General features: G+C 65.7%; 2 protein-coding genes across 2 annotated transcripts; one reads left to right on the top strand and one right to left on the bottom strand.

Moving 5' to 3' along the window:
* Positions 1-84: 84 nt before the first annotated feature.
* Positions 85-5,366, bottom strand: FKBP10 (FKBP prolyl isomerase 10). The gene is made up of 10 exons (XM_027896040.1): positions 5,152-5,366; positions 3,840-3,985; positions 3,474-3,663; positions 3,185-3,330; positions 2,906-3,095; positions 2,512-2,657; positions 2,190-2,379; positions 1,729-1,871; positions 1,412-1,575; positions 85-1,277 (listed from the first exon to the last, which is right to left on the bottom strand). The coding sequence occupies exons 1-10, from the start codon at positions 5,364-5,366 to the stop codon at positions 1,092-1,094; spliced, it is 1,716 nt and encodes a 571-aa protein (XP_027751841.1). The 3' UTR covers positions 85-1,091.
* A 1,625-nt stretch (positions 5,367-6,991) lies between these two features.
* P3H4 (prolyl 3-hydroxylase family member 4 (non-enzymatic)) lies at positions 6,992-11,024 on the top strand. The gene is made up of 8 exons (XM_027895997.1): positions 6,992-7,495; positions 8,857-9,006; positions 9,127-9,298; positions 9,393-9,521; positions 9,641-9,786; positions 9,877-9,960; positions 10,098-10,239; positions 10,332-11,024. Exons 1-8 carry the CDS (start codon positions 6,992-6,994, stop codon positions 10,340-10,342), a joined length of 1,338 nt encoding a protein of 445 aa, XP_027751798.1. The 3' UTR covers positions 10,343-11,024.
* The last annotated feature ends 3,232 nt before the right edge of the window (positions 11,025-14,256 follow it).

Raw genomic sequence — 14,256 nt, 5'->3', positions numbered from 1 at the left:
AGCCCCCTAGCTCTCCCTGGGCACTGGAGCTGAAGCTCCAGCAGCTTTTTCTGGAGGATCCCAGGGGAGGATTTTGGTTTCTCCTGCTGGACCCAGCAGGTGCTGGAGCCTGGAATCCCCCCTGGGCACTGCCAAGGCTGGTCCCTGCACCGCTGCCCCAAACATGCAGGAACGTTTCATGGCAAAGTAACGTGACTCAGGCAAACTCCTTGGGAACCAGGAGGAATTCTTTATTTGGTGGAAGGTAGATTCACCGTTTGAGGGGGTTGCTCTGCCCCCTGCACTGCTGGGTTCCTGCATTTCTTCTGTCCCTGTCTGCAGGACAGACTGTGCAGAGGTTTTGGGAGCCCTGCTGGTCCTGGCTGGAGAACCTGAGCACCCCGAGGTCATGACCTGCATTTAGGCATTGAAACAAAATTGGGCTGATTTGTCTCAGTGAGGGCTGGGGAGGATGTGGAAGGGGATGATGCTGCTCCCTGAGGGCCTGGAGGAAGAGGGGATCTGTTGCCCTTCTCCCAGCTCGTGAGGGGTTTGCCAGGTCTCATCCCTGCAGTTTTGGGGGGCCCAGACTCTTGGAATGGCAGATGCCTGTGGGGTATTGGGGTTTCACCCTGGGAACCTGAGCCCCCTCCAGCTTCTTGTCCCGGGTAGGAGGCAGCGAGGACAGAGCAGGGACCGGGACAAAAGTCTTCTCTAATTCTTCTCTTTACAGAAATTTAAAAAAACCCCATCCCCAAACCCTAAACTACAAAATGCTGGGGTGGAGGTGAGGGGAAGCCCCCCCACATCCCTCCTGCCCCCCAGGGCAGCAGGGGTGGGCAGGAGGGCTGGAGCAGGACCTGCAGTCACTGGCGGAGGGTGAAGGGGTTCGGGGAGGGGACACCTTCTTGCCTGGGTTTATTAGCTGGGGGTTACGTTTTCCTGCCCAGGAGGAACACATCAAAATACCCTCCCTTAAATAGAAAGGGGGAAAATCAAAATCTGCCCCTCCTGCAGGGCTGGGGAGGGGCAGGGGCAGATTCCCGGGATGGGAGAGCGGCCGTGGCATGGCCAGGATGAGTCCTGTCTCCAGGAACAGCATGGGCTGCTCCTCAGAGCTCCTCGTGAATCTTCTCCTGGTCCTCGTCCGACTTCAGCTTCAGCTCCTCGGGCGTGATCTTCCCGTCCTGGTTGCGGTCCTGGTTCTGGAACATGTCGGCGATGACTCTCTCGGGGTCAGAGCTGGGCATGAGGCGGCCTTTCCCCTCTGCCACCTGGGTCTTGATGAAGGTGGAGAACTGGAGAGGGGAGAGATGCCGCTTGGCTCCGCACAGCTGGCACCGGGCAGGGCAGGGAGACCACAGCCCGTGCCAAGGACAGCAGGGACCAGAGCACCAGCCCTGGGGTCCCTCGGCGCCCTGGGCCCGCTCACCTCATCAGCGGGGATCCCCCCGTCCTTGTTGAGGTCCATCTGCTCGTAGAGGTTGGCCGGTGGCTCGCCGTGCCAGATGAAGAGGTAACCCTCGGGAACCCCCTCCTCCATGGAGATCAGCTCCACCTCGAAGCGCAGCACGGCGCTGCCGGGCACCCCCCGGGCTGGAAGCACAGCGAGGGCTCCAGCACCGCGGGGAGCACGGCAAAGCCCCCGGCCCTGACACCCCAGCCCCAGCAGGGTGAGGGGGAACAGGGCCCTGAGGGGGCTGAACCCTCCCCAGTTTGTGTGGCCCTCTTCGGTCGCCACTCCCCTACCTCCGCTCTCCCCGTGGCCCAGGTGGGGGGGGATGATCAGCACCCGCCTCTCCCCCACACACATGTCCAGGAGGCCACTGTTCAGCCCCTCAATCACCTTGTTGGCCCCCAGGGTTACTTCCTGGGGTTTCTCGTAGTCGTGGCTGCGGGAGGCACACAGAAGACAGCACAGGTGAGAAATCTCCTTGGATCCAGTAGGGACCCTGAAATCCCAACCCCTCCATCCTGCTGTGCCCCAAAATCCCACATCCTCCATCCTGGCATGCTATAAAGTTCCCCACTCTCCATGTCACTCCCACATCCACCCCACTGTATCCCCAAACCTTGCACCCTCCTCCCCGTCGCCCCACGCCGCTGCCCCAGGGCCGATGCTCCTGGTGCTGCCCGGTGCCCGCCCGCCCCCAGCTCAGCGCCAGCCAGGATTGAGCCCCGGGGAGGACAGGCGAGCTCGGGGCACGCACGAGGAGAAGAGCCGGGTGCCGTCCAGCAGGGAGCAGTTGTAGTGGTAGCGCACGAAGTCCCGGTCGCGGGTGGTGACGTTGCAGCCCTCGGGCCGGAACACGGTCTCGATCTCCACGGGGTCCGCGGGGTTGTGGAAGTCCACGACGTGGACATCGAAGATGAGCACGGCTGAGCCAGGAATTTTGTCCCCTGGAAGAGGAGGATGAGGAGAGCTGCTGAGAGAGCTGCCGGAGTGCTGCGAGACGGGGGAAAGTCTGTCCCTGCTTCTTCCCGTGTCCTGTGATGTGCCTGTCCCTCGGAGCCCGGGCTCTGCACGTTTACCTGCACCGTTCTCCCCGTAGGCCAGGTGTGGGGGGATGACCACCCTCCGCTGCTCTCCCACGCAGACCCCCTGCAGGCCCTGATCCATGCCGGGGATGATGTAGCCCTTCCCGATGTAGGTGTTGTAGGTTTGATTGCGGGAGTAGCTGCAGCAAGAGAAGCCCCCCCGGTGCCATCAGACCCCCAACCCCCAACCCCTGCACCCCAACCCGCACCCCTTCTCCCAGCCTCTCCTACTCCTGCAGGAGCAAACCTTCTTCCTAGGGATGCAGCAAACAGGTGTTACCCTTTTTAGCCTATTTCTTGCCCGTTACCACCCTCTCCTCCCTGCCAGTTCTCCAGGCTCTCCTTGCAGCCGTGGGGCAGGAGGGGACATCGGGGGCTCTCCCCACACCTGGAGTCGAAGAGCGTCCCGTCCATGAGGGTCCCGTTGTAGTGGTACCGCACAAAGTCCCCGGTCACAGCCCGGCGCTTGCAGGGCTCCGGCACCTCCAGGTGCTCCAGGAAGACGCCGTCCTTGGGGTTGTGGAAGTCCACCAGCAGCACGCTGAACACCAGCGATGCCTGCGGTGGGATCACGGTCCCTGGGGAGGGGGCACGGCTCAGCACCACAGGGCCTCTGGACAGGGCTGGGAGGGAAGGGGCTGGTGTGATGGGGTGGGGCCTTGCTCACCATAGCCCTTCTCCCCATAGGCCAGGAACGGGGGGATGATGATGCTCCTCTTCTCCCCAGCACACATGCCCAGCAGCCCCTGGTCCATGCCCTTGATCAGCCACCCAGTGCCCACGTAGGTGTCGTAGGTGCTGCCCTTGCTATAGCTGGTGGGGGAAAATGAGGGTGGGGACGGCTCCAGGGCCACACCAGCACCCCAAGCCAGAGTGGAGGCTGGTTTAGGAGCCATGGAGCTGCACCAGCAGAGCAGGGAGTGCCCTGAGGCCAGGGGCATCACAGTGCCCCGTACCTGGAGTCGAAGGGGGTCCCGTCCAGCAGGGTGCCATTGTAGTGGTACCGCACGAAGTCCGAGTTCTCCACCGTGCGGTTGCAGCGCTCGGGTTTGGACACGGTGGTGACCTGCAGCTTGTCGTTCTTGTTCCAGATGTCCAGCATGACCACATCGAAGTACAGGGTGGCGTCTGGGGGGATCAGCCCCGCTACAGAGGCGGCAGCAAGGACAGAGCAGGTGAGACCAGCACCAAGCCCAGGCTCTGTCCCTTTTTGAAGCCCTCCCTGGCCATGGAGCTGCCAGGTGGGCACCGGGGCCCTGTCCCTGCTGACACCAGCCCCAGGGGGATTGCCCCCTCCATCCCCCCGTGCCGTGGCCCCTTACCCACGCCGATGCTGCCGTAGCCCAGGTGGGGCGGCACGATGAGGTGACGCCGCTCGTTCACGCACATGCCCTGCAGCCCCCGGTCCATGCCCGTGATCAGCCGCCCGACGCCCACCACGCCGGCCACTGTGGCCCCTCGGTCATAGCTGGGGCAAAGGGATAGGCCCGTCAGAGGTGCAAAAAAGGATGAAGCTCCCACAGCTGGGGGACAGGGCTGCCACTTCCCTGAGGTGCAGGTAGCCCGCCACAGCCCCCGAGTCCCTGTGCTGCAGGCAGAGCCCAGAGCTCAAAAACACGGATCCTGACGGGCTCAGTCCTGCACTGTTTGGGGGCAGCTGCCACCTGCAGCACTGATCAGGGCTCCAGGCTTATCCTGCACCCCCAAAACCCATCAACTGTTTCCCCAGGTCTCACCCACAGAGCTGGGCAGGAGGCTGGCAGCTCCCAGGCTTTCCTGCTGCTTCCAAATCATTTTGCATATGGCACATTGGAGCTTTGTGCAGCAAGGAGGAAAGACAACGTCCCGGCCTCATTTTAAACTGCAAATTTGGTTTTATTTTTAAACCTTGAAAAACTCCAAGAAGCAACTGGGATTAAATCCTCAATCCCCTTGTTTCTGTGTTCCCAGTTCTCCCCCTGCCCGCTGTGCTGCAAACCAGGGGCTGCCCCAAGCTCAGTTCCCAGCCAGGGTGGGCAGAGCAGGAGCGATGCAGGGCCGAGGGACACTGAGTGGAGCGAGGCCTCAGGGGTAATGAAGGGTTTCGCCGCTGCCACGTCTCAAAGTGCTCTAAGCGTTTTCCTGCCTGTGCAGCACAAGCAGACACATGTTCCTGAGTGCAAAACGCCCTGCTTGGGGCCAAATCCTGCCGGTGCCCGGGACAGGCTCCCCCACAGCACTGTGGAGCTGAGGGCGTGCAGGGCTCCCCGAGGGGCTGGGGGGAGCTGAGGGACCTGGCAGGGCAGCCCGGGCAGGGGCTGGGGAAGGGGTTGCAGCCTGGTTTGGGGGTTTGCTTGAGGCCAGGCCGGGCCCCCCCCTAGGCTGACACGTGTACAGGGCTCCCTGGGTCCGTGTGCTCGCCCCAGCACCCACCAAAAGCCCTTCTTGGGGTCAAAGCTGGGGGACTGGGCACTGTCTGGAGCGGGCATCTGCCTGCCCTGGCCTGGCTGCCCCTGCCCCGGGGCTGGGGGACGCATGCGGGGTCCCCGCAGCTGCCTGCCCGCCCCGGGATGCGGGCTGGGGGCTGGGGGAGACATGCAGGGTCCCGCCGCAGCTGCCCCCCGCATGCAGCCGGCACAGAGCCGCGGGCGATACCTGGAGTCAAACTTTTTGCCATCTTTAAAGGTCCCATTGTAGTGGTAGCGAATGAAATCCCCCATCTGCGCCTCCCGCAGGCAGATTTTGGGGATGTAGTATCTGTCTATCACCACGTCTTCCAGGGGGCCGGGGTTGCCCAGCGCCGGGGCCCCCAGGATGCCCAGGAGGAGGAGGAGGAGGAGGAGGCAGCAGCTGCCCGGGGCCATGGCCATGGCGCTGGGGCTGCGGCGGCGGAAGAGCCCGGCGGGGGGAAGGCGGAGAAGGGGGGTCCGGGACGCCCCTTCCCTGCCCGGGACGCCCCTTCCCTTCGCTTTCCCTCCCTTCCCTTCCCCTGCGCCCGCCCAGCTCGGCCCTCTTGGAATTTCTGTAGACGTGTCCGGGCCCCGCCGCGCTCCCCCCGCGCTCCCCCCGCAGCGCCGGGAGCAGACACGGCGGCAGAGAACGATCCACGGCGGGAGGGGTTATTTTTGTCCCCTCTTTTGTTTTTCCTCTTATTTTTTTCTGTGTTTGTTTGTTTTGTTGTTGTTTTGTTTTTCTTTTTGCCCCCCCCTCCTCATTTTTACCCTTTTCTTTTTTTCTCTCTTTTTAACTTTCTCTCTTTTCTTTTTTTTTTTTTTTTTTTTTTTTTGCCTGGGCAGTTCCTCCTCCCAAGGAAAAGCTGACTGAGCCTTTAGGGAGCGTCTGTGCGGCTGCAGGCCCGGCCCCAGGTCCAAGCGCTGCCGCGCCTCCTTCTCTTCCTCCTCCTCCTCTTCTTCCTCTTCCTTCTTCTCCTGCCACCGCCAGGTCATCACACCCAGCCCAGGATGCTGCTGCTCAGTCCCAGCAGTTTGGGAGAGTAAATGGAAGGAATTAAGTGCTTTAATAACGTGTCTGCTGCTGGCAGAGCCTTTACTGAACAGCAATAATTAAAAATGTGAAACTCTCCTTCTAGCAGTCCTTACCAGGCAAGCACAGCCTCAAACACACACAGAGGTGTTGCCCACACATCCCTGCTCCCCCAAAACCATTGGCAAGAGCCCTCAGCAAGTGCCAGGTGGGAAATGCAACAGGCTGTGAGCCCAAACCCAAATCCATCTCCTCTGAGGCTCAGCACTACCGATGAAAGCAAAAGCCCCGGCAAAGCAGTGTTGGTTCCCTCACCCTGGCCCCAGGGTGCTCTGAGCCCCCCAACACACCACACCGGGGCTGAGCAACCTCAGCACTGCTTGGAGCAGCTCAGGAGGACTCAGGGCTCTCCCCATGGCCTGCCAGAGGGCAGGGCCTGGCTCTGACAGTGAGCGCTGGCAGGGATGGTGGCACCCCAGCCACACGCGGTGCTGGGCGCTGCCAACAGCCTCTGCTCCACGGGAGAAACCTCAGCAGCGTCCTGGCTCCTGCCCCGCGCTGTGACATCCCTCAGCACCACTGTCCGGCCGGCGACAAAGCACTGGGCTTGGGCCGGGGCCAGTGTGGCCATGCCGAGGCCTGGCGTGGGACAGCCCTGGGGACACGATCTGGCACAGTGCAGGGCGTGTGGCCTCAGGCTTGGCATCGGCCGGCAGCGCGGCCACCTCCGGGCACCGCGGGCCTGGGGGGGGGGGTCCCGCGCAGCTCATCTCGCTCCGCGGTGCTCAGCGCTGCTCATCCCCATCCCGAGCGCTGCGCGCATCCCCCGCGCGCCCCGCGCAGCCCCTGCGCGCCTTTCCCCCCCCCCCCCGGGCCGCCGGCGGAGCCGCACTAAGACCCTGCGCGCCCTCCACGCACCGCCCACCCGCACCGCCCGCCCCCTGCGCGGGGCCCGGCGTGCAGCGCTGCGCGGGGCGGTGCGCGGACGCTGCGCGGGCAGCGAGCGGCGGAGATGGGCGGCGCGGTGCCGGTGCCGGGTCCGGTGCGGGCGCTGCTGCTGCCGGTGCTGGCGGCGGGGCTGTGCGCGGCGCAGTACGAGCAGTACAGCGTGCGCGGGTTCCCCGCGGCCGCGCTGGAGCCCCTGCAAGGCGCCTACGCGCGGGCGCTGGCTCAGTACGCGGACGCGCAGTGGGCGGAGAGCGCGCAGGGGCTGGAGGCGAGTCTGCGGCTGCACCGGCTGCTGCGGGACAGCGAGGCGCATTGCCACCGCCGCTGCGCCGGGGAGCCCCCCGCGGGGTGGGGGGACCCCGCCGAGGAGCCCCGCGCGGAGCGGGACCCCGCGTGGGAGTGGGAGAGGGAGATGCGGCTCTTCGGGCGGCTGCTGCTCCGCGCCGGCTGCCTGCGCGCCTGCAAGCGAGAGCTGCCCGTGTTCCAGCTGCGCTACCCCCCCGCGCAGACCCTGCGCGACTTCCAGCGCCGCCAGCCCTACCAGTACCTGCACTACGCGCTCTTCAAGGTGAGGTGGCGCAAGTGGCGGGGGGCGAGGGTTGAGGGGGAGGGCGGTTCTGTGCCTCCATCCTGCCCCACTGTGATCTAGCCCCTCCATCCTTCACTCTCTTCTCTGCCCCAGGTTGGGCACACCCCTTCCCGTGTCACCCCTTCCCGTGTTTCAACCTGCGCCCCTCATCCTATACCTCCTCTTCTACACCCACATCCTGCATCCCCATCGTGTGCCCCCATCCTGCACCATCAGCCTGCACGCCCTGCACCCCTCTCCCCCCCATCCTGCGCCCCCTGAACCCTGCTCCCCCCTATCCTGCACCCTGCTCTCAGGTGCTTTCCCATCCTGCACCCTCCTTCCTTCACTCCCCATCTGGCATCCCACCCTCCCCCAGCTCCTCCATCCTGCTCCTGCACCGTGGCACGTCAGCATCATCTGGGACGCATCAGGCAGGACGTGAGGGGTGCACCCGGGATTGGGGGCCCCTGTGGTTGTGTCCCCCCACCCCACCTTGTGTTGTCCTGGTCCCCCAAGGTCCCCCTGGCCAGGCAGAGCATTGCCTGGGGAGGGGGCACAGGGGCTGCCCCAGCTGAGGGGCCCAAGCTGGCGGACCAGTGCCACCGTGATTGCAGTGGGACACGTGTCTGGATGCTCCCTCAGGGAGAAGGACTTGCTCGGCCCCACAGTGCAGATGTGGAGGGAGGTTACGTGGAGGGAGGTTTTGTGGAGGGAGGTTTCATAAAGCATCGCCCCGGGGTGACCCTGCACTGGCCAGAGTGGCTCTGGCAGGGGGCAGTCCCCTGGTCGGGGTCCCATCCCTGGCTGCCTGCCCCTGAGGGTGCTGTTTTAGCGCTCACCTGGCAGTGCTGAGGGACAGCCTGTCCCAATCCTTAATGCCTTTTCCTCTTGCTGCTCTGGCCCAAACCCACTTCACGGTCAGATCGTTCAACTCCCCCCCCTCCCCGCCCCAACTCCCTCCCCTGAAGCTGCAACCTGAGAGCCCACAAAGCAGCAGGGGCTGGCCCGGGCTGGTGGCAGTGCCTGAGAAGAGCGGATGTGTGGATCAAACCCACACCACGTGGATCCATCCTGCACCACGCGGATCACTCCCAGCTGGATGTGGGGGCCCATGAGGGGCCGAGCTGTCCCCGTGCCCACCACAGGTCGGTGTGGCTGGAGGTGACCCGTGATGTCCATGTTCCCAGATCCTGTCTGCCCGCCACTGCCAGTGGACGAACGGGCTCAGGGCTGGCACCGCGGGTGTGGGACTGTCCCTGTGCCCTGCACCCTGCTGGGGTGCTGAGCCCACCTTGGCTGCATCGTCAGCCCAGGCTGCCCTGCAGCAGGTCTGCACCAGCTCTTCCTCCCTCCCTTAGTCGAATAAGATCGAGAAAGCGGTGTCTGCTGCCCACACCTTCCTGCAGAAGAACCCCAAGCACGAGATGACCTTGAGGTACCTGAACTACTACAAGACGATGCTGGATGTGGATGAATACCTGGTTGACCTGGAGGCTCAGCCCTACGAGGTGAGGAGTGCACGGGGCTGGGGCGGGAGAGGGGATCCCCAGGGCCCGGCGCCTGGTCCTGCCAAACCCTGAGGGAAGAGGCTCTCCCTCGCTAAGCGGTGCCCGCTTGGCCCCTGGCAGCCGATATTCGTGCGCTCGGTGAAGCTGTACAACAACGGCGATTTCCGGAGCAGCGCGGCCGACATGGAGCAGGCGCTGGCCGAGTACTACAAGGCGTACGAGGACTGCCTGGCCGGCTGCGAGGGCGCCTACGAGCTGCAGGAGTTCAAGGACTTCTACCCCGCCATCGCAGGTACTGGGGCGCGCAGGGGGGATGGCAGACCCCGGGGGCGGGGGGGGGGGGGTTGCTCAGGGGTGCAGCGCCTGACATCTCCCCCCCGCCCCAGACCACTTTGTGAGCGTGCTGCAGTGCAAGGTGGACTGCGAGACCGAGCTCACCCCCAACGTGGGCGGCTACTTCGTGGAGAAGTTTGTGGCCACCATGTACCACTACCTGCAGTTCGCCTACTACAAGCGTGAGTGCCGGCGGGAGCGGAGGGGGCTGCGCCCCGGGACACCCCGGGGTGGGTGCTGCGGGCCCCGGGCAGGGTGTCACCCCCGCGTCACCCCCGCGTCACCCCCGTGCCCCCCGCAGTGAACGACGTGCAGGACGCGGTGCGCAGCGTCTCCAGCTACATGCTCTTCGACCCGGGCGACACCGTGATGCAGCAGAACCTGGTCTACTACCGCTTCCACCGCGAGCGCTGGCGCCTGCGGGAGGAGGACTTCGAGCCGCGGCCGGTGAGGACCCCCCCAGCCCCCTGTCCCGTGGCTCTGTGCCAGCTCTGTGCCGGCTGCTGACGCAGCCCCTCTCCTCCCCGCCGTGCCCAGGAAGCCGTGAGGTACCACAACCAGACGGCCGCCCAGAAGAAGATGCTGGAGTTCGCCCGGCAGTTCCTGCAGGCTGATGACGAGGTACCCGATGCTGGGGTGCGGGCAGATGCTCTCGGGGGTGCTGGGTGGTGTGGGGGGTGTCCGACCCCCCCAAACCAGCCCTGGAGCAGAGGCTGCAGATGAGCCCCCCTGCCTCCTCCTGCCCTCCCCCGTTGCAGATGGAGGTGGATGGTGGTGAAGGACTGGAGGCTCCAGACCTGCCCTCTGACAGCGAGTTCGAGGGTGAAGGAGACTACGAGGAGGGCTTCTTCGCAGAGTGGTGGCAGGAGCCCAAGACCAAGGGGGACAAAGATGACCAAGGTTCCTGACACAAGGGCTGGGGGCTGTGCTGCAGGGTGTGGGGGGGGCCTGCTGCCCATGTCCCAGTGCCAATGAACCCTCCTTGTTTGCAGAGATCCTGTGATGAGCCAGGTGAAAGGGCGCCTGGCCCTGACAGAGCTGGACGGTGGTGGCTCTGTGATGCCATCCCAGGGACACTGGGCTTCAGGCTCCTGCCAGTCACTGCATGGACACTCAGGCTCGTGGAGGAGGGCTCACCCTGCCCGGGGTCCTGCAGCGGGGCTGCCTTTGCTGTCTGGATGTCTGCTGCCCTGGCACAGCCCAATTCCTGTCGGTGGAGCACCCCTGAACCTCCCTGCCTGCCCAGGAGCTCCCCCCAGGCCACCCCTGTCCCTGATGTCCCCAGGAACCCTGGCCAACAGCGGTGCCCCACAGCATGGGGATTTGCTGTATCCCTCAGCTCCTTCCCTGGATCTGTGGATGGTGCATAGGCATTGACCCCTGTGTTGTCTGGAGGGGTTTGGGGGCCGCCCCTTGCTCCGGGAGCAACGCACGATGCTGCTGGAGCCAGTCCTGCCTCTCCCTGGAGCTCCTGCTCCTGTCCCTCCAGCCTCCCAGGCAATTTGCCAGTCCCTTGAGCCCGGGTCCCTTTGGATCCTGGCCCGGTGCTACAGGGGGCTGCTGGTGTGGCACGTCCGGGTGGCACCATGGGGGCTGTTGGTGCCCGTGCCCTGCTGTGCCTTGAATTTTCGCCACACCAGCCCTCTGTAGCCTTAAGCTCTGTTAATTTAATATTTTCCCACTTGGACAGTTGCTCCTTTTTTAAATATTTACTGGTGCTGAACTTTTAATAATAAAAACCCGTACCAGTCTTTCCACAGGTGACTCCACCACAGGCTCCTGGGTGGGGTTGTGCTGCCGGAGGGGGAGGGACAGGCCTGTGTGCCCCAACGTAGGTGGGGGGTGGCAGGGTGGAATGACCTCCCTCCTGCTGGCATCAGGGTGTTTTGGGGGCCCGTGGGGGGCTGCTGCTGGTTCTGACGGGCCTGTGCCCGCCCTGGGCACGAGGCATCGGGCAGCGTGTGGCCCCTCGCTCCTCCCTCCTCCTTCCCGCTGCGCTTGGAAATTGGCTGCGAGGACTGAAACCGAGAGGCTGAATCACGGCGTTGGCCCCGGGGGAGGGAAGGGACGGGAATGGAAGGAAGGTGGTGGCAGGAGGCTGCCAGCACCCCACCCTGCCCTGCCCAGAGCCCCCATTTACCAGGGCTTTCCCAGCTCTGCAGGGCACTGGAGTGAGGGCACAGCCTAGCCCCCAGACCCACAGGTTTTGGGATGCAGCGAGTGCTGGGGGGAGCACCCACAGCACCCTGTGCTGGGCAGAGCTGTCCTGTCCTTCGGGAGGATTGGGGTTTGTCACCCACAGGTCACAGCCACCTCGGCCGGGGAGTGCCAGCCTGGCGGGTGCGGCTGGTGGCACCCGTGCCCAGATCAGCGGGAAGCGCTCATCCCAGGGGACAAAGGCTGGTGGATCTTCCCAACAGCTGGGCGAGGGTGGCACTGAGCCCACGGGGCCTCCGCCCTGCTCTGACGCGCACCTGGGCACCGTGTCCCCTTTGCCAGCCCCAAACTCACGTTGGAGAACACGGCTCCTTGATCCCAGGAGCTGGCACCGGGCAAAGCCCCTTGCAGCCCCAAGCTGGTGTTCCAGGGGTCCCTTCCCTGCTCCCACCTGCAGCCACTGGACGTGCAGGCCCCAGGTGGGACCAGCGCTCCTGGGAATGCTGGGCAGGAGCAGCACTGTGTTCCAGAGGCACAGAGATGGGATGCAGGGACACTGAGGTGGGATGCAGCAGGATGCAGGGAACAAGGCCACAGGATGCAGTGGGTTACACAGTGAGGGCAGCACCGCACTCCCCTGACCCCTCTGACCTTGACCAAGGGGGAGCATAAATGAGATTTTTGGCTGTCATCTCAGCTGTGCTGTGCCCTGCTGTGCTCCGCCCTGCCGTGCTGTGCCATGTGCCACTTTCCTCGTGCCAGGAGGACTCCGCCGTGCTCCGGATTCCCCCCTCAGCGAACAGCGATGAATTCCCGGTTTCTTGCAGGGGCGTGGGAAGCTGTCTCTCTCCTCCCTGCGGAGCGGAGATGCCCCGCCCGGCAGCCAGACGTGGCAGGGGCCGTGCGGGGGTGCAGGATGTGCCCCCTCATCCCCACCCGGGGCAGAGCCCTCCTGCTCCCCACACCGGGGGGGTCCTGAGGACGCCCCCAGCCCGTGGGCCGGGACGCGCCTCGGGGGTGACTCGGGCGCTGGATGACGGCGGCTTCGCCCGGGCCGCGGCGGCAGCGCCCGGCTGGACCGGTCCGGCGGCCCCCAGCCCCTCCCGAGCGCCGTTTCCCGCCGCCCCCGCCCTCCCGCCCGGGGGTCCCGCCCGTCCCGGGGTCCCCGCGGGGGTCCCCGAACCCCCCCGGGCCCTGCCCAGGTGCGCCCCGGCCCCACCCGACCCCGCCCACTGACGTCACCCAGGTGGTCCCCTCGTGGTCGCGCCCTTCCCCTCGCGCCGCCGCGCCCCGCCCATCCCTCCGCGCTGTCCAATCATCTGGGGGCTGGGGACGGGGTGGCCGCGCCCCCGCCAATGGGCAGCGCATAAACACGTCTGGCGGGGGCGGGGCCCGGCTCGCCGAGGGCTTGACGGGCGTGCCGGGCAGCCAATGGCGGCGCGGCAGGGCGGGGGCGGGGCCTGCCGTGGGGCGGGGCCGCGAGCGGGGCGCTGCTCGCCTTTTGTTCGGGCAGGAGCGGGGAGAGACGGTGAGAGACGGGAACACCGGGAACGGGGAGGGGAGAGACGGTGAGAGATCGGGATATCGGGAACGGGGAGGGGAGGGACGGTGAGAGACGGGAGCATCGGGGACGGGGGGGAGCCACGGTGAGCGGGGACACCGGGCACGGGAGTACCGGGCGGGGACCGGAGTCGCCGGGCATGGGATAGGGACGGTGAGTGGCACCGGGGCACTGGGCGAGGAACGGCGGTGAGGGGCGATCGGCCGGCGGGACCGGGCAGGGAGCGTTCCGGTGACTGGGACCGGGAACGGGCAGCACTGGGCGCCCCGACTCGTCCCCTCGCCGCCGCCAGCCGGGGCAGGGCTCCCCGCATACTGCTCGTGATCGCGGCGGGTCCCGCGCAGAGTCGGGCGGGCGGGTACCCGGGGCTCCTCCCGCGGGCAGCCGCGCCGCCCCGGCCCCTTCCCAGCGCTGCGGGAGCCGGTTTGGAAGTCGCGACCCCGCGCCCCGGTGCGAGGCGGTTGCTCCGGGCCCATCCCCGGCCCCGCCCGGAGCCGCCGCTGGGCGGGCGAGGCCCTGGCACGGTGCTCTTATGGGGCTCTTACACAAACTGGGCTGCTCCGTGCCCCGAGTCACACCTGGGGACACCGCGTGCTGCTCTCGAGGCCGCACCGGAGCCCCTCGACACTGCCGTTCCCACCCGCGGAGCCGGGGCTGCCCCTCGCCCACGGCTGGGCATCTGGGCTCGGGGGGCTGAGGGGGCCGAGGGGGATCCGGGTGACCTGGCATCACCCAGGTGGCCCCCTGAGGGTGAGGAGTGCCGGGCACAACGCGGCGGGGGGGGTCCCAGCTGAGCCCCTGACAGCGGATATCCTCACCGGGAAACATGGGGGGAGAGAAACTTGGCTGTCTGTCTGATGTTTGGAGAGGAGAGAGAGCGCTCTAATTGCGTTAGCTGAGTGATTAGCTTAATTAATCAGGTTTGCAGCACAGATGAAAGGATAATGCTGAAATGTTGCTGGGAGTTGCCCGGAGAAGGCAAACGTGGGCTGTCATAGGAGCAACGCGGAGAGCGAGCGTGAGCGCTCACCGAGGGCACGGCGGCTGCCGGGGATGGCCCGGAGGGCCCGTCGTGCCCACAGGGGTATGAAGACATCAGCCTGCACCCGCTTTGGCCAGGCTGCAGGTCCCCTGCACTCTTGGGGAGTGAGCCCCGTGTCTGGGGTGATGCTCCCTGTCAGATTCTCCCTACCGGAAGC

Source organism: Empidonax traillii, unplaced genomic scaffold (genome assembly GCF_003031625.1).
Source record: "Empidonax traillii isolate 1590-97213 ecotype Southwest subspecies unplaced genomic scaffold, ASM303162v1 scaffold476:size613836, whole genome shotgun sequence".
Lineage (NCBI taxonomy): Eukaryota > Metazoa > Chordata > Aves > Passeriformes > Tyrannidae > Empidonax > Empidonax traillii.
This window is presented reverse-complemented; position numbering and strand designations above follow the sequence as displayed.